The sequence below is a fragment of the Culex quinquefasciatus genome, chromosome 3 (genome assembly GCF_015732765.1).
Source record: "Culex quinquefasciatus strain JHB chromosome 3, VPISU_Cqui_1.0_pri_paternal, whole genome shotgun sequence".
NCBI lineage: Eukaryota > Metazoa > Arthropoda > Insecta > Diptera > Culicidae > Culex > Culex quinquefasciatus.
The window spans coordinates 44,454,270-44,480,210 of record NC_051863.1 but is presented as its reverse complement, the minus strand read 5'-3'; the positions used below and the strand labels follow the sequence as shown (position 1 = coordinate 44,480,210).

At 35.0% G+C, this 25,941-nt stretch overlaps 2 protein-coding genes across 2 annotated transcripts; both read left to right on the top strand.

Annotated features, from left to right (window-relative positions):
• Nucleotides 1–15,491: 15,491 nt before the first annotated feature.
• On the top strand, nt 15,492–16,420 carry LOC6039155. The gene is made up of 2 exons (XM_038266249.1): nt 15,492–15,653; nt 15,713–16,420. The coding sequence occupies exons 1-2, from the start codon at nt 15,629–15,631 to the stop codon at nt 16,345–16,347; spliced, it is 660 nt and encodes a 219-aa protein (XP_038122177.1). The 5' UTR covers nt 15,492–15,628; the 3' UTR covers nt 16,348–16,420.
• An 87-nt stretch (nt 16,421–16,507) lies between these two features.
• On the top strand, nt 16,508–25,935 carry LOC6039154 (D-aspartate oxidase). Its single transcript, XM_001848757.2, has 4 exons — nt 16,508–16,630; nt 19,520–19,755; nt 19,812–20,024; nt 25,195–25,935. Exons 2-4 carry the CDS (start codon nt 19,559–19,561, stop codon nt 25,820–25,822), a joined length of 1,038 nt encoding a protein of 345 aa, XP_001848809.2. The 5' UTR covers nt 16,508–16,630; nt 19,520–19,558; the 3' UTR covers nt 25,823–25,935.
• The last annotated feature ends 6 nt before the right edge of the window (nt 25,936–25,941 follow it).

Here is a 25,941-nt window from a genome sequence, read left to right as displayed (position 1 = left end):
ATTTTTGTGTCTTTAATTTATTTTTTTTTTATGAAAAAAACTGATTTCATGTTTTATCTCTAACCTTTATTTTTTCATATTTTATAATTTTCCAAGATCAACAAATAAAATTAGGTTGATCAAATACGATAAAATTTCCAATTTAAACACAATCTTACAACAAGATTCACCCCCGAATAAACATATTTATTTCACTTGCAAATTTATAAATTTACACATAAATAACAAATTATAAGCCTTCTTCAGCCGGTTGCTTCAGATTCACTTTGAACAATTTGATGAATATTTGCTTCGTTTCCACTCCACCGTCCGCCGAAAGCTTCAGTTCACTTCCCATCATCCGATATGTATCCGAAACCGCAAAATTAATTTTTTGAGCCATTCTTCATGATGAAGTATCGCAGATTGGGATTCACAAAGAAAGTTGGCCAGTTTTCTCCGGCATTATCTGGTCCTGTTTAAAACCGGGCCCCAAAACACCACCGTTTCAAAAGAAAACGGAAAAGTTTTGACAAGGATTTTTTCCAAGCAACCCCCAGTGTGCTGCGATTTGTTTGGCGGGTTTTAAAAATCATGCATGTCAAACGGCGGGGTTTAAAAGTCATTGTTTATGTTTTTGACATTAGTTTACATGAAGAATAGCTGGTTATCAAGAAAAAAATATTTTCAATCGAGTCTTCATTTTGCATAGTTCTGTAAACTGATGATTCTCTTCCTCGACGGTCCCTTGGATATTGACAACCAGAGAGTTACCTGAAAAAAATGTAAAAATGTGATGAAATATTACACATTTTTATGACAAAATCTGTAATAATTACCTATTGAATATAACCATATTTTTATATTTATATTAACTAGTAGGCGTTCTTTTATTACCTAACGTTCTTTTATTACCTATTACCTAAATTTTCAAACTTACGGACCCAATCCTGAAACTATCTGATTGTAAAAAGTCAAACTTTGCTGTGAATAACTTTGAAGACAGTACTTGTATGGAGCTCGTTGCAAAACTTGATTTTTTCATCACTGTTTCTCCAACTCGGTGTTTATCCAACTCGGTGACCCTCGTTGGATAAATGTATGACTCCTGAAAAATCTTCTTTTTGCAACTTTTTGCATAAACAACTATTAGCCTTTTATATATTTTAGTTTTAAATTGTTATAAGAATCCGATAATGCAGCCCGTTTTTCATTTTCAACTCATTTACATGCATAAATAATAAGGATCTGCTCTAAATGATTGATGCCGATGAGGTCAAGACGGGGCCAATCGCCTCTGCTTTGAATTGTCAAGCAAAAAAGCCTCTCCGACCACGTTTGTTGAGGCTTGTGAACTTTAGCGTGACTGATTAATATATTAACTCAAAACAAAAAAGAAAATTGAAAGCATTTTCAGTAGGATTGTATTGCGATTTGTATGGAGGCAAGGATTTTAGGACAAAAATAGGTATTCGGACTCACGAATTGTGTTAAATGTAAAACTTTTTGAATGGCTAAATTAGATTTTTATGGAGAATAAAATATCAATTCAACAAGGAGAACTGTCTAAACATTACTGCACGGAGAAAAAAAGAGTTCCCAAAATCGTGAACATGCGTTCATGAAAATGGAAATCCCGAACAAAGTGTTCAAATTGCATGGTACGTTTTCCAAAAACGTGAATTATGAACATTTTGTTCGTGGTTCCATTTTTCATGAACTCATGTTCACGATTTTGGGAACTCTTTTTTCACCGTCAAATGGGGTGTAAACGGAACAATACTTTACCCCACGTTCCGGTCATTAGTGACAAAAGCCCTACAAATAATATCCGTTTATTTGGCTCGCGGTTCCCGCCAGTGAGTTATGCAACTCGACTTGTCCATCTCTCTACCTTCTACTACTCTCATTACGGATATAACCCGTCCGTTCGTCCATCCATCAATCGTCATTCTCCGATGGCCATTGATAACTCCACGGGGCTTACACAAATTGGATATTCTATAATGGTATATAGTTGCTCGTCGTGGGACGAGAATGCATTAGCCTCAGCACAAAAAAAGGAGGACAAACGTGTAAGTGCTGCCACCTGGAGGGCAAAAACCCCCACACCAAAAACTTCACCCAGTCAGACATGACCGAGTACGGCTACACTCACTGTGGGGACGGGGATCAAGAAGTGCAAAAAAGAACTCCCAAAGCATAATACAAAATCAATAAACATAAAGCACAGTGGAGCGCAATGAGTGCAAGTCGTTTCTTTATGTTTTGTTGATTTCTTTCATTTTCCCCCGATTCATAAGCTACGACCCCGTGTTCCACTAGCAATGGTTGTGTGGCTTGAATCAACGGCGGGGAGCCCACAAATAGTGTGTCACACACTCACTGGCACTGTCATAAGGATAAGAGCCCGCTTGTGGTGAGTGTGTTGACACATAGTCGGCGGCGACGACCCAACCAACCAACCAACAACAACAACAGTCAACGTACCTGTTACGGATGAGACGTCGTCGTCTGGTGATGAGTCCTCCCCCTCACTGTAGCCTGCTAGGCTCTCTCTCTCCCTCACACTTCCTGTTCCTGTTTCCCGTTCTCTCACCACACTCTCACTGAACTGTTTCGCTACATTTGTTGTCACTACGGATGTTGTTGTGCCAGTGTTTTGGGTTGTTACCGATTTTCCACAAACACAAACACACAACACGATCGACTCAGCTGTCAAACTGCGATGAAGCGGAGAGGCTGTTCGGTGATGACGTCGACACTGTCGGTTTCTTCTGGAAAGATTTTTTTTCCGTGTTTGCACTTTTGAAGTTTTATAACTGTTTTTTTTTCTTCTTCTTCGTCACCTTGTTCACTTCTTCGAGTTGTTCTTCCTTATGCTACACGTCACGTCAACGAATGAAAGAGAGTGGAAATTCATTGAATTACAAATTTTCATTGCACTAATACTACTGTGCGAATGGTGTGCGCCAGTGTATGTGCGTCCGAGTATGTCGGTGTAGCCACAAAGGATGGGCGTGCTAGGGTTTCCCGAAAGGAGTGATTTCTTGCAAAACTTGAAACATCATGCGCCTCCATAAAATTGGCATGAAAAGTTGAACTTTTCAGCATTGTTTCGAAAAGTAACACTTTTCAAAATTTTATTGATTTAAACGATTTATTGACAAAATACATGAAAATTTGACAAAAATTTCACTCAGTGTGTGTTTTTTGGAATTGCAAAAAATGTTGTATGGAACTCGTTGCAAAACTCGATTTTTTCAGCACTCTTCGTATTTATCCAACTCGGTGATCGCATAAACTTCTATTATGCAACAAGTTGCAAAAAGAGGATTTTTTCAGCACGAGTCGTACATTTATCCAACGAGGTTCACCGAGTTGGATAAATACGAAGAGTGCTGAAAAAATCGAGTTTTGCAACGAGTTGCTTACAACATTTTTTGCAATTCCGAAAAACACTTATTTAATGGAATTTTATGTCAAACATTCATGTGTTTAGTAAATTCATCGTTCAAAACAAAACAATATTGAAAATGTTACTTTTCGATACTAGTGCTGAAAAGTTTAACTGTTATTGAAAGGTATTAATTTTCCATTGTTATTTTTGGTAGGGAAAAGTAGGCTGTTTCGTTTCTCCAGAAGGGCAGGAAAAGTTGACAGTTTCTCAGTGAAATTGCAAAACCTACTATTTAAGTGTCGTTCGACTGTAAAACTTGTAATTCGTTGCTGATTTGCTCGAAAATTTGTTAAAAATAATAAGTTTTTTTGCAGCACCCCCTTTGGACGGACATTTCTGTTGCCACCTTTGGTTTCTTGGATTAACCATGGATAATTTCACAGTGTAATAAACAGGGCAACTACCACCACGCGGCGCCACCGTTATGAAGGAAAAAATGATACAGGTTTTTCAGACGAGTTTCAATCCCCTGATATTATGGAGACGCATGATGTTTTACATTTTGGTTTTGGGCACAGTCAACTGAGGTGAATAAAAGGCGACTAAGAGGGCTATTACAAACAAACATGATGGATTATAGAATAACAACACGATAGTTTCAATTAGAGCAGATTTAGAGAACAGCATCAAAGTATACATTTTGAATTATACCCATATAAAGTCATTTTTTTTCAGATTTTCTCAAACCAGTCCCACGACATTTCAATAACATTTACTGGTTTGCGGTGGATAACCATGAGAGTGCTGTTAACAGAAACAGAAAGCTTCTGGGATATGTTGATGCTACTTTAGAATTCTGGAAAAAAAACGTTGTCAAGGTTTCAGATAAATATGTGGTCATATGCCTATGCAAATTATATTTCATGTTTTTGTTTCCCCGCCTCCTTCAAACATTTTCCGGGAGCAAAAAAATTATTGTACAAAACTTGTAAACTATTTTAGATACTTTTTATCCTGAAATTCGAATGCAGACTTTGCTTTTTTCAGTTAAAACGTCCAGTCGTCACGAGATACAGGGTGGCCAATCAAATCCTACTTTCGAATTTCCGTATTTTCCAGAACCACTAATAAAAGGATTTTTTACCCAATCGAAAACTGTTCATGAAAAAAATCTTTCTCGCCAATCGAACAATGTTTCAAAGTATTTTTTTAAACGAGCTATTGCCAACAAATTTAAAGCAAAAAACTTTAGAATTGAATATGAGAAAAAAAACCTGAAAAGTAAAAAAAAACTTAAAAATATATAAAATTTCATGTTTTATTTATAAAGTTTCCGAACATAAATATTTTGTTCCCTGATGGCAAAAGTTAAAAATGATCAAGTCTGAAATTGTATTCTAATTATGTTTTAAGTTTTAATTATTTCAACAAACATAAAAATATTTTCAGACATAGGCTCTTTGGTCCAGACACGGTCAAAACGCCATTTTAAGTTTTCATATGACTTTTTCAATAGTTAAGCTAGATTTTTGGAACTTCTTACTATTTTTCTCAAATAGCCAAACTCATCACCTTTCTTTTGCGTCTAAGACAGCTAAAATCGGATGAAATGGCGCGGAGATATGATTTTTCGAAAAAAAAGTGGTTTTTGCTAAAAATGACGAAAATTGCCATTTTTCGATCCACCCTAGCACGATGACCTACATCCCTAATGGCCAAACAAAAAAATACGGGTCTAATTATTTTGGCCAAGGAACCCCCAGAAAAATTTTGAGTCAGATCGGAGAACTTTTTTTTCGGTTTAGGCTCTTTTCAAATGGAATTGCTGTATAATTAGTTTCCTTTTGAATTTTGTAGACTTCAATAATGATAATGATAATGAAAACCTGAACCCCTGAACCAGAGCTACTTGAAAAGAGATTTTGGTTACACACATTTTAGTATTTCGAAATCTAAGAGTACTTTCGATACAATTTTGGAATCAATCCTTAAGGTACTGCATAAAAATTGCAGGACAACAGCTTCTTCTGTTGCTGTGCACGTCGTTTTTTCCGTTAAATTAATGTTAAATAAATTTTGTTAAACTCATACACTTAAAATGTTAATTGGTATCAAACATTTTGAGAAAAAAATACAATGACTCAATTAATTGAGTTTAACGTTTTAAGATATTTACTTCAGAAAAAAAAAACAATTACAAATATTTTGAAATATTTAAGCATATTTTTTTTCAAATTTATTATGAAATTTCAAATAAGTTTTTATAAGCAAACATTTTGTTAAAAAATATTTTAATTACAAACTTCGCCAAACAAGCAAAAATTTCATGATTTACAGGAAACATTATAAAATGAGTTCAATTCATGGCATCACTATCATCCAGCGCTTCCCAAAAGTGTGAGTCAAGTACCTATAGTGATTTTTCTTGTTATCAAAAACAAAAGTTTATTTCTAATGTTTCTTGATAAAATATAATCCGACATGAACCATGTTAGTCTACAACATTTCGTTTATTTTTTGTACGGCATCACTTTTTTAATGTCTTATTTTTTTTTTCATTCTCAAATAGTTGAAACGTTAGGAGGCAAAAAAATATTTTTTCAAAAAATTTCAAAATTTTACGGAATTTTCTAAGTGCAATCAGCTTTATTCAGCTTAAAATGCATCGCTCTGCGTTTAAAATCACTCCTAGTATGTTCGGGTTTATTAAAAAAAATAGAATTTTAGTAAATTTTCGATGAACATAGGGGAGAGTGGGGAGACTTGGTCCCCTTTTTTTGTATCGCACATAATTCTGTCAATTTCTCACAAAACTATGAACTTTTTGCATGAATTGAAAGCTTAGACATTCAACTATGTTTGCCCCCCCCCCCCTCGGCTACAGTGGAGGAACAAAAACATTTTAAAATATTCGCATTGGCCCGAAGGAATTTAGATTTTGGTTAAGTGTTCAGAACGGATCAAGTGCAATTGAACTTTAAATTGTACAAAATATAACAAATTATTAATTAAACTAAAAAGTAATTTTTGAACAAGTATGCTTGTATCACAAATTTCCTACTTTTTCACAATTTTATAAGGATTTTAACGAATTCCCGCCTTTTGCTCGACTTTACCGATTTTCCTTGAATGGTCACGCTGCGAGATATCAAAAAATGGATCTCGAATTTTTGATCAGACAGAGGTCATGTAAATTTTTGGCGATGCAAAACTAATCACTTGTTTGAGTTAGAGTTAGTATGTAGTTAGAGTTGTCATGAGGAGGTTAAAACTTTGAAATACCAATAAATCTGGTAACAGTTTAAAACATATCAATAAAATCATGAAAAAAAACTTTAAAAATAATATTGTCAAAGAGTTTACAACAGCCATCAACAACATGAGATATAATAAATAACATTTTTCTAATGTTTTTAAAGGTTTTAACGAAAACAAGAAATAATTTCTAATTTCATTTTGAATAACATTGACCAATCTTTGTTTTCTTGAATCACATGAAACTTATAAAAATGCTCAAATAATTAAGATCAAAAACCTTATGGTTTTGCATAAGCTATTTATGGAACAAATAATAAAATCTCCTGAAAAATAAAAAAAAAAACAAAGTAAACATTACAAAAAAATACACATTTCGAGGACATCCTAACTCAAAACCATGGAAAATTCAATCCACGAACACGACTTCAATTCCGCGTCGCCACCTGAATACAAATACAGCACTCTTCAACGATCTCCAACCCATACAAACAACCATCGTCGTCGCCAGGACGAAGCGGTGGCTCCTGTAACGACGTCGTCGTTTTTCCGACTTTTCCGACTCACACACACACACTTGCACCTACCCCGCACACTTTTGACGTTCCCTCAAAGTGACACAACCGAGCCGAGATATCATGTATTACATCAAAATTTTCACTTTTCTTTTGTCTTCAAGGGGTTTGGGGGGTTTGATTTTCGGTCTCATGTTTCACACACGCACCCCTTGCCGGTGGAAATTTACAAAATTTGCCTTTTCACTAAAATACGTTGAACGAAAATAAAATACGAGACTCAATCAATTGGACTAAATGGTGTTTTCTCGTTGGAAATTAATCTAGCTTCCCCCTGTCGGAGTCGGTGGTTTGGGGACATTCCACAAGTTTCCACGATGACATGAATAAATTTTCACGACAACCACACTGAATCGAGAAAAAAATAAACACAAAGGAAAATAACCCAACAAACAAAACACAATTTTTCCAACAGCTCATCAAACCTATTTGTTCGTGTGTGTTTGTCTATTTCACGGTAAAATGTAAATTATGTTCTCCCCCACACTTCACCCCCCACCAGGTGAAAAAGACATGTTCCGACCTTGTCCCGGCACACACCCCTTACCCCTCACGAGAAGAAAAAGGAAAACGTTTTCCCGGTGGAAACGATGAAAGTGTCCTTAGTGATAGTGCGCCGCAGGCTTTCACTTGACTTGGCATAAATTAACACACACTCACAAACGCTTTTAAAAAATGGCACTAAAACTAAAAAAAAAAACATAAAGAAAATCGCGCGCGCCCGTCCACTTCTCGGAACAATCAGTAAAAATCGAGTTTTTCCTACACTCTTACCCGAGTTTTGACAAAGAACGAACGACGAAAACCATCGACTCGAGCTGTGAACGGCCAAACACGAACTGAACTGTCGTTCTCCAGAGATTTTTCACTAGAATGAAATCGGGCACGGTGTGACTGTGTGTGGGAACTGTGGTCACACACTTTGATAACTTTGCGTTGTGGGGAGAGAGAGTGAGCGCGAAATTGCAGAGCGTGGAGCAGGAGAAAGAGAGAGTTAAGTAGTGCAAACATAATGAGTGTAGGGGAGAGATGGATTTTTTTGAAGAAACGAAAAACTAAGTACAACATCATAAATAAAAAAAAAATCAAAAAAAAAATTATAGATTTTTGACTAATAACCGTGAACCGTGGGAAACTTTGGAAGGTTATATTTTTTTGCGAAATTAACAAATCGTATCTGTAGTGCTAACTTGTCGCACGTGCATTTTCGGCCGAATTGAGTTAAGAACGTCATTTTTGGCAGCTTGCAATGCCTCATCTTTTGTACTACACAGATCCCCAAAATTCGATTTCAATCCTGAGATATTTCATAAAATCCGAAAAAAAAACTCCGTGCATTGTTGTCACTTTTCATATGAAAGAAGTTTAAATCTTGTCGTGCTATCTTGACACAGCCTGAAAATAAATTATTTAAATGAAATTTTGTTTTTGTTTTGAAACATGATTTTGGTATGGTTTGATGGTAGGGTAGAGTAGTCATCAATGAGACACGGGGAACAATGATAAAATGGCTCTCACAAGTCGTAGTTTCAACCAATCAGGCTCAAATTTGGGGGAAAGGTGTGTGTACTGGATACACGTCTGCCATTATAGTGGCTTTGGTTATGGACGCTCCCTTGAAAAGTTATTTATAAATGTTTGATTCTGGGGTGTAATAGTAAATTATGGACAAAAATAACTTTTTCGCTCGTAGGCTGCCATTTACACCAAAACTAATATTTCTTCGAATGTCTTTCGACGTTCCATAGGGATTAAGTTGGGCTACAATGCACTATGGGGTATTTCCATATAAGCGAGCGGCCAAAAATATTTTTTTGCTTTTTTTGTGGCTTTTTTGTGTTGTTTGTACTTAGTATAATGAAAACAAATGAATTTTGATATTTTTCCAAAAAAAAAGTTTAATTTTCGATTTTTTCATATATTTTAGGCCACATGCATTAAAGTGGTGAATTTTAATATTCTTGCTCTGTCTATTTGATGCCCGGAATGGCGGTTTATGCTATGTTAAAGTTTCTGATTTCCGTTCAATCTCCCTCCCCTTCTTCTTGAGTTAAAATCCACCTCTCTTTGAAGACTTCCCCCTCCCCCTCCAATTAAAATTTGATTTTTGCGGTGTTTTTGAATTTTAGACGGTTTATTTTATGGAACATTGTATGGATTCTCGTCCACGTTTTTGTTGATCCACTTGCAAAATTCACGTTTTCCACGATAAATTCTTCTAAATCAAAATCACTATGTAACCGATTGTCGTTAGATTACTTAAAATATGAACTTCTTCTATGGGATTTTGTATTCCTCGTTTTGAAGCTACAGAACAACATGCGTAGTTTTTCATCTGTGGTTTTCCTGAGTTGATCATGTGATGGTTCTGCAATGTTGTAATTCTTACAAATATACTCGAAAGCAGTTCTCACGTTTTCAGAATAGTGCTTCGTTATATCGTACAGGGACACTACGGTATTATTATCCATACTTCCAAAAGAACACAACAACGAACTGATATGAATATTCGACGAATCGTTTCTGTAAAATACTTAGAATAGGAATTTCTAATTTTATTAAACGTACTTAGGGTACCAACAAAGTCATGAATATCAAATCAATTTCAAAACATACATAGCAGGTACGTCATTTCTGCCTCCGCAGGTAAATAATGTGATTTTAACCAAGCGTATACGCGAAATCATTAATTTTCTTGCATGAATCAAAATGTTCAAAATGACATAACTCAAAAGTGCACATAAGTGCACTTTGAAATTGGAGACAAGTTAGGACATGGTTCAAATTTTAAGCTGCAAAATTTTCAGATCGCACAAACGCACACAAAAAAAGTACTCCATTAACAAAGTTGAAAAAAACTAAATTTTGAATAAAAATCCTTCTTTTTTGATTTTTATTATTTTTTTTAGCCTGTAAAAGTGTGTTTTGTAAAATGTTATTGAAAAGTTGAGTCAATTACCTTTCTGAATATATATAATGATGCAGGAAAAAATACATAAACAGCTACACAGTACAACTATGAAAAATAATCATTTTTTTGTCAAAAAACATGTTTTTTTTACCATTTTCGCCTTTGAAGGTCTGCAATTCAATGAATTTTGAACCTACAACTTTCAAACTCCAGATTTTTCTTAGTTAGAATGTTTATTTTCGAAAAAAAATACCAAAAAAATAATTAGAGTATGTCGGTTTTTCGATTTATGGCCGCCTGAAACCCCATAGTGCAATGTCCTTTCATTAGATTTGGCCAAAATTTAGAATACACCCAGAATCCAGGACTGTCTCATTGTTCCCCACTCATTTCAGTCCATGGGTAACAATGAGACACTTTGATTTTTCTTCAATAAACTTTTCAAAATCGATGGAAATGTTTCAAAACATGAATTAAAAGTGCTTTTTGGCATATTTATAGAGTTTAAACTTCATTTAACCAAAAATACAAAGTTATTTGGTATTAATATATGGATTTTACAAAATTTAAATACTTTTTAGTGTAACTTTTGTTATCAAAAGATTCATGTTGGCAAAATTGCTCTAAAATGTTCAAGGCAAGTCACCTGCAATGGAACAATACAAAAACATGATGTTTTGCTAGAAAAATGTTGATTTTCGTAGAGTGTCTCATTGTTCCCCAGCTGTCTCATTGTTCCTGCCTAGTGCGTCTACAATGAGACAGTTGAATAACTCTGATTGTAGATGTCGGATCGATCTCATATTTTGGTCAATGATAGAACACATTAAAAGAAAGATAATGCAACTAAAAGCTCATTAAGACATGCTGATGAAAAATTTAGAAAAATCGTTGAAAGTTGAAAACCAAAAGTGTCTCATTGATGACTACCCTACCCTATTTTACCATCTATTACTGGGCAACCAAGAGCACATTTTGGTCGCTGGTATTTGCACAATAAATACCAAAATTTGGTATTTTCATACCATTTTTAGTGCAGCAGTTGCAGTTAGTGAAAAAACGGAAATGATCCATATGCAACAGCCAAATCTACTCAAAAACATTTCAACGTTTTTTTTTAATCTTAGTGGGTATATAAAAAAATTGAAAATCAGCTTTAACATTTTTGGGTTTCAAGTAATTGTAGCGCAAAATTAATTATCTCATCAAAATTTATAAAAAAAAATCCCATAGTTTCAGAGGAATTTGATGAAACACTTCAATACAAAATAATACCAAAATGTGCCATCATGACTTAGAAAATTTTCCACAATTTCAAGTCATTTCTTTAGGGGGTATATCAAAAATGTTTGAAATCAAGTTTGAAATTTCCGGTTTTCAATGAAAGCATTCGCTTTGAGACATCATTTTAGCGCAAAATTAATTATTTTGTCAAAATTGGTCAAAATTTGTTATAGTTTCAGAGGAATTTGATAAAACACTGTAATACTAAAAGAATACCAAAATGTGGTGTTCGACCATTGCCAAATTCTGCAGTTTTGCAATATCAATACAATACCTTAAATTGGTATGATAGCACATTTTGCTCTTGCATAATCCTTAAGACAAATTTTAAAGGGTCCAGGAATACCAAAATTTGGCATTGATACCAGAGAAAGGTATTATTACGCATTTCCCTTGTTATTTACCCATGCTCGGGCCCTCGGTCAGAACACGTTTGACACAAGTACGAGCTCGACTACCGTAAACATTTTCAATTTTAACTCTGGTCTCCAGCAACCATTTGCAACCAAACTTCAGGACAATGCACAGAATGGTCAACCAAACAAAACTTGTTTGTTATTGTTTACATTGCGTGCTCTCGTTTTTGTTTATTCAAGGGCAAACATTAAAACGCGTCGGAACGTCAAAAAGCGACGTAGGACAAGATAGCACGACTGCGTCGAAATTTACGGAAAAAAGACAAATCCCGGAATCGTGAATTGGGTTCATGAATTTGAGAAACACGAAGGAATATTTTTTTCGATTTTTGTTTCTTAATAAGCTCCAATAAACATTTTTTTAGATACATATAGCTTTTTGGGTGTTTTTGAAACCGCTTGGAGTCAGGGGTATTAGAAAATATTAGAGATGTAGAAAATGAAAAAAAAAATTACTGAGTGATTTTCCACGACTAAAAATCATATTCAATGAAAACGGCTCGTAATCCGAAGTCCAAACTTAAAGGTTTTAAATGTTTTAAAGGTTTTAAATGTAAAGCACTTAAGATGATCGAATCATGTAAAAAATATTTGTTTCGTGTTTTTTTTTTATTTCCAGTTCAAAGAGAGTGCGTGATTGCCTGTTCCGTAAAATGCAATTTAGCAATATTTCTCCACCAACTTGAGTTACAAATTCCCAGATCACTTTAAAGCATTTGTTTTTAGCACAACGCCTCAAAACATACGAAACATTTGTTGTTTCGTCATTTAATTAGAAATCGTGCAAACTACGAGGCCAACAAATTTAATCAATAATTTGAATTTCAAACAATTGAGTGGACAATTTGTTTTCCTTCAAAATGTCAACTTTTAGTATATGTTTTTTGCCCCCCCTGTTTTTTTTGGAATTATTTTGTAGGGGAGAAGGAAGAGGGACTTATAACGACTTTTTTTAATTGTTTTCTGCCACCACAATTTTGTATGAGGGGATATCTCGAGATGAGATAGACTAAATGGGCTGAAATTTGGGGTGAAGACTCCCAAGGCATATGACGAAGTCCGATATTGAAATTTTGTATCTTCAGAAAGCACACTGGCGATTTTTTATATATATTTTTCATCGGAATCAAGACATCTAAATAAAACAGATTTTTAACATAAAAACCAAGTTTTGTCTTTAATATTGCAATTTTGAATTAAAAATTTAAAATAGATGTGAATCCTGAAATTGGAACAAAATCTTAGGTATTTTGAAATTATATGATAGCCTAGATGATAGCTTATTTTTGCATCAAGTAAAGGAGTACAATGTGTTGATGAGCAATTCAATAAAATTTGATTTTTTTTTTTTTGAACAGTTAAATTGCATGGTTTCGTATAGAGGCAACACATGAACTTTAAAAATGTTGTCTGATCACGCCTTCCGTCGGACGGGGAAGTAAGTGTTGGCCCCGGTTTAACCAAGAGGTTAGGTCTTTAGCTCAATCCAGGTGTAGGAGTCGTCTCCCTAGGTCCTGCCTTGGTGGAGTCGCTGGTAGGCAGTTGGACTCACAATCCAAAGGTCGTCAGTTCGAATCCCAAGGTGGATAGAAGCTTAGGTGTAAAAAGAGGTTTTGAAATTGCCTCAACAATCAAGCCTTCGAACACCTAGTTTCGAGTAGGAATCTCGCAATCGAGAACGCCAAGGCAATGCTGTAGAGCGAATAATTTGATTCGATTTGAACCATGTTTAGTTGAATCCACAACAATCGCCAGCAACACTTCAATAGTACGTTTGCAACTTTGAACCTGAACGGTTAGAGAGACAGCCGGAACCGCTCACAAGTGTTTTCATGGTTACGAGCATGCGCATTACCAAACTCAAGTTTTGCTACTATCGCGAAAGACAGATGAGTTCAACCTGTTGAAGGAAATGTTTCTTCTCGCATAAACATACGCCACGAGGTGCGACGGAAACATTACAGCTTGCAAGATGTTTTTTTTTTTTGTTTACGGCTTCTCTCCGTGCGAGAGAATGTGTGTACCGCAGTAGGATTGGCATAGCTTTGCAAACGTTTTTGAATTGATTTATTGCGTTTCTTAGAACGGGAGCTCGTTGAAAACTTGGTTTAAATCACAGATATGCATTTTGGTAAAATCACGAAATTTATGAATTGTGCAATAGTACAATCATGCTGAATAATATTATTCTACATTAAATCTGATTTTTTTATTGGCTAGGACTTAATCAAAATGTTACAAAATTTATATGCATTTTAATATTTAATGATATTTTTTTATCTTTAAAAATTATTAAAAAAAACCCTTTGTTCAAGAAATCGTGAGTTTAGTGATTTTAGTATTTCCATATAATTTTATCAATGCATTTTAAAAATATATATTTATGGTGTACTTTTTGGCCGTACTTTTAATAGTATCCTCTATTTTTATGTCAAAATGAGTATGCATACTCATGCATGCAGTAATTTTTGTTTTCCCAAACTGTGTTTTAACACAATTCATCTTAAAGGCGTTTATGTTTACGTATTTCACATAGTTTTAGTTTTTAATTGCTATACCATCATTAACACCTAAATCACAAGAAAAATTGAAATCATTTCACCCGAAAAAGCATTTGGATTTATAGACATTATATATCATAATAAATTGTAGAATAGGGTTCGCAGAATATTTTCAGAAAATAAAATATAACCATTTTATTAATTTGAGCAGAAATCGACGCAGTTTTGTAAAATTAATAGCAATTTTCTCCAAATTCATAAATTTAAGTTGGAGTGCACTCCCCAGTTATTCGAACGATTTAATCGGAAATTTTTTAAAATAGAGACTGCCAAGATTTTCAGGCAATTTTTTTCATTTCAAGTTTTGCCACTCTCAAGGGAAATCGCCTTGACGGAAATTTGGTAACAAACATTAAAACGCATTTTTCTCGAAATACTTGGTTTTGCACAATAGCCGAATTTTCAATTATGGGAAGTTTAATAGACATTTTAAATTTTAAAAAGAGCAAAAGAACCATTCAAAAGCGCTGCGAGCGAAAATAAGTGGCTCCTTAAAAGAGCGGTTTTGCCCACCTCTAGTTTTTTACCATAACATAGAATCAATAGCTATTAAGCTGCATTATGCTGGACTTAACAAAAATTACAACATAGTTGTAGGGATATAACAACTACACTCAACCACCGGTGGTTGGTCACTTTTTCGTTTGACACTTTTTTGGTTGGTCAAAGTCAAACTAAAAAGTGACGAACTGTCACTTTTTACACGGCGCTCACGCACACCACCAAAACAAACGTTTGGTAGTGTGTGTGAATTCCGTGTAAAAGGGATGTCAAACTTAGAAGTGAAACCGTTCGTTTGACAATAGTTGGTGGCAAACCATCGGGGTTTTAGTGTATTATAATTTAGTTTAAAACTCGACAAAAACGAATCAAAAGGCAAAACAATTAAAAATAAAATGAAAAATTGATATTACTAGCATTCTTTCAACATTTCAGCATAAACATTGAAAAATATTTGCAACGGCCTAATTTCGTTCATTTTATAAATTCAATCCATTGAACCACTCTATCGCCATGGTGAGTTTGGCCATCCACGTGTCCACTATTCACCACTCCAATGTGCCTTCCGATTACTTTTTCAACACGCCTCGGCCCACTGACAGTACAGCCACGGCTCGGCTCGCGCGTGAGGAGTGAAGTTGTTTTGGTTCAAAGAAAAACATTATTGTATAACCGGCGGTCGGAACAAACTTTAAGTGAAATTAGATGATTTTTGTGTGAATTTCTCGTGCTGACTGCACTTTACTATGTTGGCCCGACGACCTGTTCAGGGTAAGTTACAGAACCGTTGATTTTTTAAGAATATTTAGTTAAATTTTCCTCGATTTTAGCAATTTCGAGCCTGATTCGGAATTTCTCAAGCATTTCACTCAACGAGACATCCAGGGCGGCAACGGTGATACCCCTGAAGGCAACATCATGCCAAACGAAACCGGAATTACCCAGTGGCAGCATATCCAGGCTAGTGTTTCTTCCACGTGAAATTTCACTGGACATCAGCCAAGTCCGGATCAATCCGCTGTTGCCACGGAAAGAAATCCTCGACCTGCCGCTGATTAGTCGAATCATCGAGAATCCGAACCAATCCCGGATCACCGAGATCGGAGACCTCCCGCGGTCCCTTCCCGTGATAGACCTGCCCAAGAGCAACACGGTCGACGACGGCGGAATCCAGGCCGCCCGGTTGATCGTGATCCGACGCCGGAAGATGCGCAAGCACAAGCTGAGGAAGCTGCGCAAGAAGATGAAGTACGAGTGGGCCAAGGTGCGTCAACGGCGTGAACTTCGCAAGGAGAAGGCCTTCCAGGCGGATCTGATCGCCCAGATTAAGGACGCCGAACGGTTCTCGGCGGAGGCGTACGTGGCGGACAAGCTGCGTCAGGCGACGGACACGCCGATTCCGCGCTTCTGGAAGGGAAAGCGACTGCCCCAGTTCCTGATCAAGCAGAAGCTGGGCATTGAGTGAGAGCGTGCGGGTGGGGATAAGTACCGGCGTAGCAAGTTATGATTATGGTAATAAAGCGTGTTGACGTAAATAATATGCACGAGTTTCAATTTGATTAAATTACTATTGGTGAGAGCATTACGGGGAGCAGCATGCAATTCCTTCAGTCACATAATGTCGGCATCTCAGTATTTTGGCGATTAATATTTACAGCTTTTTAAACGCGTTTACAACCGAAATTGAGTAATGAATAGCTCAGTAGGAAGTGAAGCATACAGATCTGCAAAATAAATTGTTCAAATAGGTAAAATCGATAAAAGGAACCTAAATTATATCAAATCTTTAAAATTATACAAGTTTGCTATATTTTGTTGTTCATAATTCGAACTAAAGTTAAAAAAAAGGCTCTACCGCCTCTCCGGCCTCTAAAAACTTATAAATAACACTTCAGTTCTCCAATGTTTTGGACGAGTTGGAAATATTTAAGGTCTTTTCAATTTTTTGATTTTTTTTTTCAATACCTTTCTGAAAATGTATAACATGAGGGGTTATCTTACAAAAACACCTTTTTTAGAATCTTCCGGATTTCAGTCAAAAAATTTTTTTTTCATAACTTTTGAAGTACTTTACTCAACTTTATAATTTTCAATAGGGAATTATGGGACCCCAAGACGAATCTAATGAGACCTCAAACGGTCTCTAAATAAACAGACCGTTTAGATCATGAGCACACATCGAAGCCGATTTTGCGATTGTCCACGCTCCATGCGAAAAAGATTTCTGGAGTTTTTTTTGAAAAGGACCAATAAACCAAATTTCCAGTTTTTGCTTTTTGGGTGTTTTTCAATACCCCTGACTCAAGGCGGTTTCAAAAACACCCAAAAAGCAAAAACTGGAAATTTGGTTTATTGGTCCTTTTCAAAAAAAAAAACTCCAGATTTGTTTTGTATGAAAATTGGGTCCTAAAATGAAGCTTAGATTGCTGATGTTATTGTTTACCGCGATAAAGCTTATTTTTCTGAGTCCAATGACCCTTTGTACGTCCACAAAAAAGTTTAAAATTGATTTTTAAATCAATTTGGAAAAATTAGCCTCGCGGTCCTTCTTGACAGAAAAGTTCCTACTTGACAGCTCGTTCCAAGGGGACCATAGTTGATTCATCGAAAAAATGTTGTCTAGTCATTTTTTTTGCATTAAAATGAAAAAAAAAGTGATCAGAAATGGTTTGCAATCGTGTTTTTACCGTTGTACATAAAAATTGACGTAGGGCTTTAGGACCCAATTGCAGGGTTGTTACGGGAGAGTCGAAAATAAATCCCGCTCCAAATCCGCGCCGACATAAAATCCGAAACCGCGCGAAATTCACGCCATATAAAAAAATATCGCGACCAACAATTAAGAAATTTTATTTTTTAATGAAAAAAAACTAATTCAGAAAGTATTTGATTAAAAAAATCGTTTTATGTTTAAAGGCTCCAAAAGAATGAAAGCAATAAATCCATTAAAAAAATCCTCAAGAGACGGTCAAGGCAGGTCATGAAAAAAAACTTCAAAATAGAAAATACAATATTTTAAAACCCAAAAATTGAACTTCAAAAATAACCTCAAAAAAAAAAAAACAAAATCTAATATTATAATATGACAAAATTTTAAATTTCGAAAGTCTAAATATTCAAAATCTAAGAATTTTTATACAGCTTGTAATCCAAAATCCTCGCTAAAATTTCACTCCGAAAGAAATTTAATTTCCGATATTTAAAATAACGTCTTCTTATAATTTCAAAATCTCTTACATAAAATAGGAATTCAAAAATTGTGGAATTCAAGAATAAAAGAATTTAAGATTTAAGAATTTAAGAATTTAAGCATTTAAGAATTTAAGAATTTAAGAATTTAAGTATTTAAGAATTTTAGAATTTATAAGCTTAAGAATACTAAAATTATCTTAGATTTGAGAATTTTTTTTCTATATTGTTTTGAATTTGATATTTTTTAGTTTTTAAATTTTGACTTCTAAATTTTGATTTTTTTTAAACCTTCAAATTTTCGATTACCCAATTTTTTGGTATTTTGAATTTCAGATTGCTAAAATTTTGAATTTCGAAATTTCAGATTTTTTAAATTACGACTTAAGAAATTTTGAAAAATATAATATGTATTTTATTTTTTTTGTTGTAATAAAAACTATTTAATCAATTTTTTTTGAATTTTTGAATTTCTGAAGCTTTGAATTTGGAATGTTTTTATTTTTGCTAAGAATGTTTAAATTTAGAAAAAAAAAAATATTTCTACCGATTAAATTCCATTCCAAAATTCAAAAGTGGAGGTCAGTTTCTGTTACGTCAAATCAAGCTCATATTTGGCGCCCACCAGAACAAGCCCCAATAATAGTTTTTGTTTCACATTCTGATGTCTATATCTTCGGGAAAAGTTTGTAATATTTGATTTACAAAAAAATAAAAATTGAATAAATCCAGTATAAAATTAAATAAGGTTAAAAATCATTACTCAAAACATAAAAGAAATTAATTATTCAGAGCCGGAGATGTTAAAAATGACAAGAAACATATAAAAAATAATAATTTCTACATAATCTTCATCTTCATTTTTCGACGTTTCGTACTAAGAAAATACAAACAAACATTTTCAGAAGAAAATTCAATTAATAAAAATTATGAAATTCTTGCACTCAAAGGAAAAAAACAAATTATCGTAATTCCTGAAAATATTTTTCTTAATAACTTGAAAGTAATCCTATCTCTCTCAATTAATTTACTTATCAAAATTGCCATCCGCGCGAAATCCGCGCCTGAGCAAAATTATCCAGCAAATCCGCGCCAGATCCGCGCGATCCGCGCCTTCCGTAACAACTCTGATTGGAGCAAGTTGGTAACGCGACATAATTCGAATTATTCGGGATTAACATTGCTGATAGCGCTTTTATGACTTGGTTTTTAAATTATTATTTTTTTTTTTGCACAATAACAAATTTTCAAACACCACTTCCGAACGATTCATGAATCAATCTCAAAATCATTTGATTAATTACGCGCTCAGGTCAGACATGACAAAGGGACGTGATTAATCGTTCAAAACAACGTGAAATATCTTATCACAAAACACAGATAGCTCCAAACCATCTCTCTTTCTCGCTATGTGTACAATTTCAATCTACCGTCCTCCTCAAAATAAGATCCAATTTTAACTGCGGCGCGTCGACGACGTAGAGATCATGCCACCCAAGCAAAAGTTCATCATTCTTGGCGCCAGCATCAACGGGCTATCCTGCGCATACCGGCTACACCAACGCTACCCCGACGCGCATTTGGAGATCATCAGCGATCGGTTCAGTCCGGACACCACCTCGGACGTGGCCGCTGGCCTATGGGAACCATTTCTGCTCGGGGACACCCCGACCGAGTTGGTGAGGTAAGGTCGATAACTCAAATCGAATAAAATAAGATTTATTCGAATTTTTTCTTAAGAAAATGGTCCCGCGAAAGTTACCACTACTTTCACGACCTGTGGCGGTCGGGACGGGCCGACGAGTGCGGCATATCGCTGGTGCCGTACGTAGCCGTCACGGCCAAGGTCGACGGGCTGGAGGAGCCAATCTGGAAAGATTTTGCCTTCGGGTACGGCGAGCTGTCCGCGCAAAGATTAGACGAGCTGGGTCGCGAGCATGGCGTCAAATACGTGTGAGTAGTTCTTTGTGAGTCGTATGAGTGGTATGAGTATTAGGGTGGGTACGGATTTTCAAAAGTTCTCAGATCAAGTTCTGGTGTGGTTCCCCTTGTAGGGCATACCGATAGGGACTCTCAGGCCAAATTTCAGCTCATTTGGTTGAAAACTGGCTTGTCTCAAGCGAGTTCAAGTTTACATGGGATTTACTATGGGAAATTTTGAATTTTCGTTCATTCGCTCCTACAGGCCTGGGGGAAACATGCAGAAACTTCTAGGATGGCCAGAAATGAGCGGAATTGTCTGGAGAACAACTTTCTCTAAGAGACCAGGTCGATTCGTTCAACCCCCATCGAGCTCAACGGCAATACATCCGGGGTTTTCGGAACCAACGGTTTTCCCCAGAAAAGTATCAAATTTTCCTTAGCATGCTATGAATGCTTGATGAACACCGCGACGCCACATGTCAAACAGCTACCACGTGGACTAGCATCGCATATAAAAAATTACTTTTTATTACTTTTTGAACCATAGAATTAAAATTTATGGTGATCCTGATGCTATTTAGCTGTATTCTAAACCTCCAAATAAGAAAAAAAAATGTTATGGTGCAAATTTAACAATCACGTGGTAGCTGTTTGACATGTGGCGTCGCGGTGTTCATCAAGCATTCATAGCATGCTAAGGAAAATTTGTTGCTTTTCTGGGGAAAACCGTTGGTTCCGAAAACCCCGGATGTATTGCCGTTGAGCTCGATGGGGGTTGAACGAATCGACCTGGTCTCTTAGGGAAAGTTGTTCTCCAGACGATTCCGCTCATTTCTGGCCATCCTAGAAGTTTCTGCATGTTTCCCCCAGGCCTGTAGGAGCGAATGAACGAAAATTCAAAATTTCCCATAGTAAATCCCATGTAAACTTGAACTCGCTTGAGACAAGCCAGTTTTCAACCAAATGAGCTGAAATTTGGCCTGAGAGTCCCTATCGGTATGCCCTACAAGGGGAACCACACCAGAACTTGATGTGAGAACTTTTGAAAATCCGTACCCACCCTAATGAGTATAGAGCAGAGGTCATAGACAATCGGGTATGTACTGGATTGGATTGATTTTCGACTTCTTTTTTTGCAGGTTGAAAAAAATTGGAGGAATTATTTATCTCACTTCTCATTTATGACATGGGCTTAAGATATTAAAGTTCTTTTTCTGTCAAACAGAAACATGATATTTGAAAAACTTTCTGTCTGCGATCATTTCCGTCAGCACTTGATTCGAAAAGTAAGAATTTCAAAATTTAATAAAGAACATCGAAATTTAATAAAGCACATAGAAATTCAACAACACAAATATTTTATATATCAACTATATCTTAGATCAAAATTTTCAAAAATTAAATAATGGAATCAAAAACCATGAAAATTAAAAAAAATGTAATTTATAAATACCGTCATCAGGGGTGACATTGGGTCTGGGGGGTGAGATTGGGTCATACAAAAATGCGGAAATTTGTATGACCCAATCTCACCCCCCAGACCCAATGTCACCCCTGATGACGGTAATTAAAAACAAAATTCTTAAATTCGAGTATTTTTTTTTAAATTTTGGAATTCACAAATAAAAATTCATTTAGAATTTAGCAAATTCTACTAATTTAAAAAATTACGAGTTCAATAATGCAGAAACCTGAATTTCTCGAAAAAAATGAGGATTATGATATTTTTTTAATAGTTTAAGAATTTCAGATCAAAGAACTAAATGATTAGAAAATGCAAGATTAGAAGAATTGCGAGATTAAGAATTAAAAAATAACATGATAACAAATCACGGTTTTAGGAACTGGATTTTAAAATTCTTTGAATCTTGGTATATTGCATTCCAAGAACCGCATTTTTAATTTTTAATTTGAAAATTTTAGAATTTTCAATTTCTCAATTTGTGAATTCTTGTAATCTTAATTTTTTATGTTAGAATTTATTTATTCCAAAACACCTAAAAAAAGAAGAATGCGTTATTTTTTTGGACCGCGTTCATTTTGATCTTTAAACTTTGCATTAGAGTATAGCAATGCAAATTGTAGGATTATTTTCTCTATTATTTTCTCAGCTTTTCAAAAAAAAAATGTGCAGATAGGCATACCTACATGAATACTACTTTTAAAAATAAATATTTAGTTATTTTAACAAAAAATTTACCCCATTAAGCTATAACTTCTATTAAAAACAAAAAATGATGTTCTTTTTATTGTACATAACTTAACAATCACCACTAAAATATCATTTCCAAATTCCCGACTTTTCCAGAACCTCAAAAAATATATATTTCTTATCTGAAGAATGATTTCAAAAGTCAAAAGTCAATATGAACCATCGGGCAAAATTTCTAAAAAAAATCATTGACAGTTTTAGTAAAAAAAACTTAAATTTCAATAATGAATTCCTTAAAAATTCAATTCAAAAATGGAACCATTATTTGATTCAGAGTAAAAAAATGATTCTTTGAAAAATAACCGAAAGCTTAACAAGACCTATTATTTCAATGTTCAGTTTTAAAATTACCAAACATAAAGTTTTTTTGAAACTTCGTTTCGGCTGGCAGTAAAAAAAATGATGACGAAAAGTTAAAGACAACTGAATTTTATTCTTATGATTTTATTTATTATCAAATCTTTACATATCTTTACACTTGATTACAGTTATTATTCTTTCCAAGAATTTAAAAATATCTTTGAATTCGTTTAAAGGTAATTTAACAAGTATCCTTCAAAATTTTGAAAATTTTTATATTGAATTTTTTGAATCAATGTAGATTTATCGAAGTGTCACTATTTAAATGTTTTAACTATTTTTTTCAATGACAGATCCAGTATGACAACACTTCATATTTTACCACTTATTTTATACGAATATTTCTAGACATAAGTTCTTTAAACTTGTTTGTGATAACTCAAACAAATTCTTTGCGACCAAGACATCCAAAATCTGTTAAAATCATGATTTTTGGCAACTGAAAACATTTCTGGGTCCCAGGACTCGGAATACCATTCGTGTATGTGGAAACGAAGACCATGGGCAGGGTAATTAACCCTCTACTGCCCAATTTTTTTCCGAACATTTTGAGGTCATTTTGAGCAATTGTTGTTCAACGAAAAACTTTATCTCTCTTGTTTTATGTTTTTCTTGTTTCATTTTTAATATTTTAATTTGCATTTATCTTGTGTAGTTAATGTTTGTTTTTGATAGTATTTGGCCTATTCTACCACCTCCTATCATTACATTTTACCTATCTATTTTTTCATGTTTTTACAGTCACTTTTTATTTTTTTGGCTGTTTTTCACATTTTTGCTATAAAATGGCACCATTATCATTTAAGTTGTAAAACAATGCGTAGAGGCCTAGTCTGGGACACTACAAAAATTACTGCATACTTCTGTTTACTGAAAATATAGGAAATGTTAGTAAAAAATACAGCCAAAGTTGACCCCTAAAAAATGACATTTTTTAAAATATTGGCAAAGTCACATAAAACAAATATAACTTCCAACCCATAAATTTTCTAAAATTTTAAGAGTTCTTCTTTCCAATGCTTTTTAAAGATCAAAAATTGGTAAAAATAAATGATTTTTGGCGATTTTTTTTAAACCGAAACCCGTCTAAAGGCAGGGTTGGGTTGTAGAGGGTTAAGTCAAGTTAAGTTACAAATTTTAATTCAATTTGACTCGTCTTTTTTTTGTTAAAAAAAAAAACCTGTCTTTTACATGCTATTAAGAAAACATTGTTGAGACTTTTTGCAAATTTTGAATTTTGAGAGCACACAACGAAAAGACGTAAAACTTCAGAAAAACAATATTTTCGTGAATTCATTAATATGCTGACCATAGCTGACGGTATAAAACATTGATTAAACATTTTACCAGCCTTATTTGCAATTTAAAGATTTTTAAATATTTTCAACGCGTAAAAAAGTTGTTTTGCATTATTTCTTTCAGAACGAAAAATATATGGATATTTTTTTGATATTTAAGTTTTCCGCTTTATCTGTAGTTTTATTTATAGTTGTGGTACCCATAATCACACAAAAGTTTAAGGGAATCAAACATTTGGAAACAATATTTGAAATGACTGATGATGAATTTTGTTTAGGATTTTAAAATATTAAACTGTATTCAATCTGTAGTTGGATTTGTTTTTTTTTATTATTCAAGCAAACTATTTTTCATATTGGCTTTTGTTGTTGTTTAAAGTTAGATGTTACCTTTTGTTTAATAAACATAGTCAAAAATAAATAACAATCTCTTGATTCATAAAAAAATATTATAAAAATGTGGATGTATTGCATGCCACCATAATCATTTAATATTTATTAGGATTTTTAATGTCTTAGGTCTCAAATAGCCTTTTCATTCTCATATAGATTGAACCAGAAATTTGAAATAAGATGTTGAAGACGACTTTTTCCCGACTTTCTCGATTTCCCGACTTGAGTGGCCACCCTGGACTTAACAACGATTCCACGTCAAACAGGAAGTATCCGAATCAAATATGCTCCGATTTGGCTCAAATTTGACATGGTAGTTCCATGGCCAAAATAATAAGATCCGTATTTTTTGTATGGCGATTAGGGTGCTCCTATCCGAAATAGGGTGGTCCAAAAAATGACGTGGTTCGGCGATTTTCACAATAAACACATTTAAAAAAAATCATGCCTCCGGAATATTAGTTGGGCTTCAGGAAAAATATGATGAGGTTCTAAAAACCTAGCTAAATATTTTAAAAGGTCCTATGAAAAATGCATTTGCTGATCTTAAGGTCTCGGGAGCAAAGAGCTCATATTTGAAAATATTTTTCCCTGATTCCTTGTAATATTTAACATAACATCAAAAAATTGCGAATACCCATTAACACGATTCGGAGTTATGATTTTTTGAACATAAAAACTGGGCATTTTGAAGCGCCTCGCGCATAAACGAAAAAATAACTTAAAAATTCAAGCAATGACCTATACATTTTTGAGTGCAGTTACGAAAATTTAAAATTTTCCAAAAAAGGAACCAGGAAATTTTATTTGAGCATAAAAATAAAAATAACAATACAATCCCAGATCGTAGCTTCTTTCTATGAGGCCCCCTGTTGTTACTATAGGAAAGGTTATCGCACCAATTGATAATAACAAAATCTCTCTCTTTCCCGCACAGCTCAGGCAACGAATTCGTGACGTTCACCTGCGAACCAACACGGCTGCTGCAATTTTACACCTCGGCGTTGCAGCGCTCCACCGGCGTTACATTCCGTCGGCAGAAGATAACCACGCTGGGGGAGATTCTACCAGCGGCCGATACCGTGCCCAACGCGATCGTGATCAACTGCTTGGGGCTGGGATCGAGCCAGGTGTTGGGCGATGATGGCGGTTCGTTGGCGGCGACACGTGGCCAAATAAGGCGCGTCGAGGCTCCCTGGATGTTCCAGGTGCTGATCAGCGACGCGGGCTATGTTATTCCCAACACCGGAGCGGTCACGCTGGGCGGAACCAAGCAAAAGGGTGACTGTGATCTGTTGGTCAGGGAGGGGGACTCTGAGGGGATAAGTCGCGGCTGTTGCGCGTTGGTTCCTGGACTGGGGAGGGCTCCCGTGGTGGGTGATTTGGTCGGGTTGCGTCCGACGCGGAGTTCCGTGCGGCTGGAGCTCGAGTGGATCGACGGAGTTGTTCCGGTAGTTCACAACTATGGCCACGGCGGTGGGGGCATCACGCTCGCTTGGGGTTGCGCTGGCCATGTTCTAAGCTTGGTGCAGCCGCTTATCAACGGGCCGGGAAGTAAGCTTTAGAATGACTTCCTTGCATCAACAATGACTCCAAGGATAGAAAGCTATAAAGTGTAACATTTTTTCCATTGCAATTCCAGCGAGGAAATGTAAATACAAATATTTGCAAAGATTCACCACTG

What these genes read in the sequence shown, in the direction of transcription:
- LOC6039155 (XM_038266249.1), top strand. Translation starts at nt 15,629, where the DNA reads ATGTTGGCCCGACGACCTGTTCAGG. An exon ending in GGCCCGACGACCTGTTCAGG is followed by an intron (nt 15,654 to 15,712) that starts GTAAGTTACAGA and finishes CCTCGATTTTAG; the next exon opens with CAATTTCGAGCCTGATTCGG.
- LOC6039154 (XM_001848757.2), top strand. Translation starts at nt 19,559, where the DNA reads ATGCCACCCAAGCAAAAGTTCATCATTCTTGGCGCCAGCATCAACGGG. An exon ending in ACCCCGACCGAGTTGGTGAG is followed by an intron (nt 19,756 to 19,811) that starts GTAAGGTCGATA and finishes TTTTTTCTTAAG; the next exon opens with AAAATGGTCCCGCGAAAGTT. An exon ending in GAGCATGGCGTCAAATACGT is followed by an intron (nt 20,025 to 25,194) that starts GTGAGTAGTTCT and finishes TTTCCCGCACAG; the next exon opens with CTCAGGCAACGAATTCGTGA.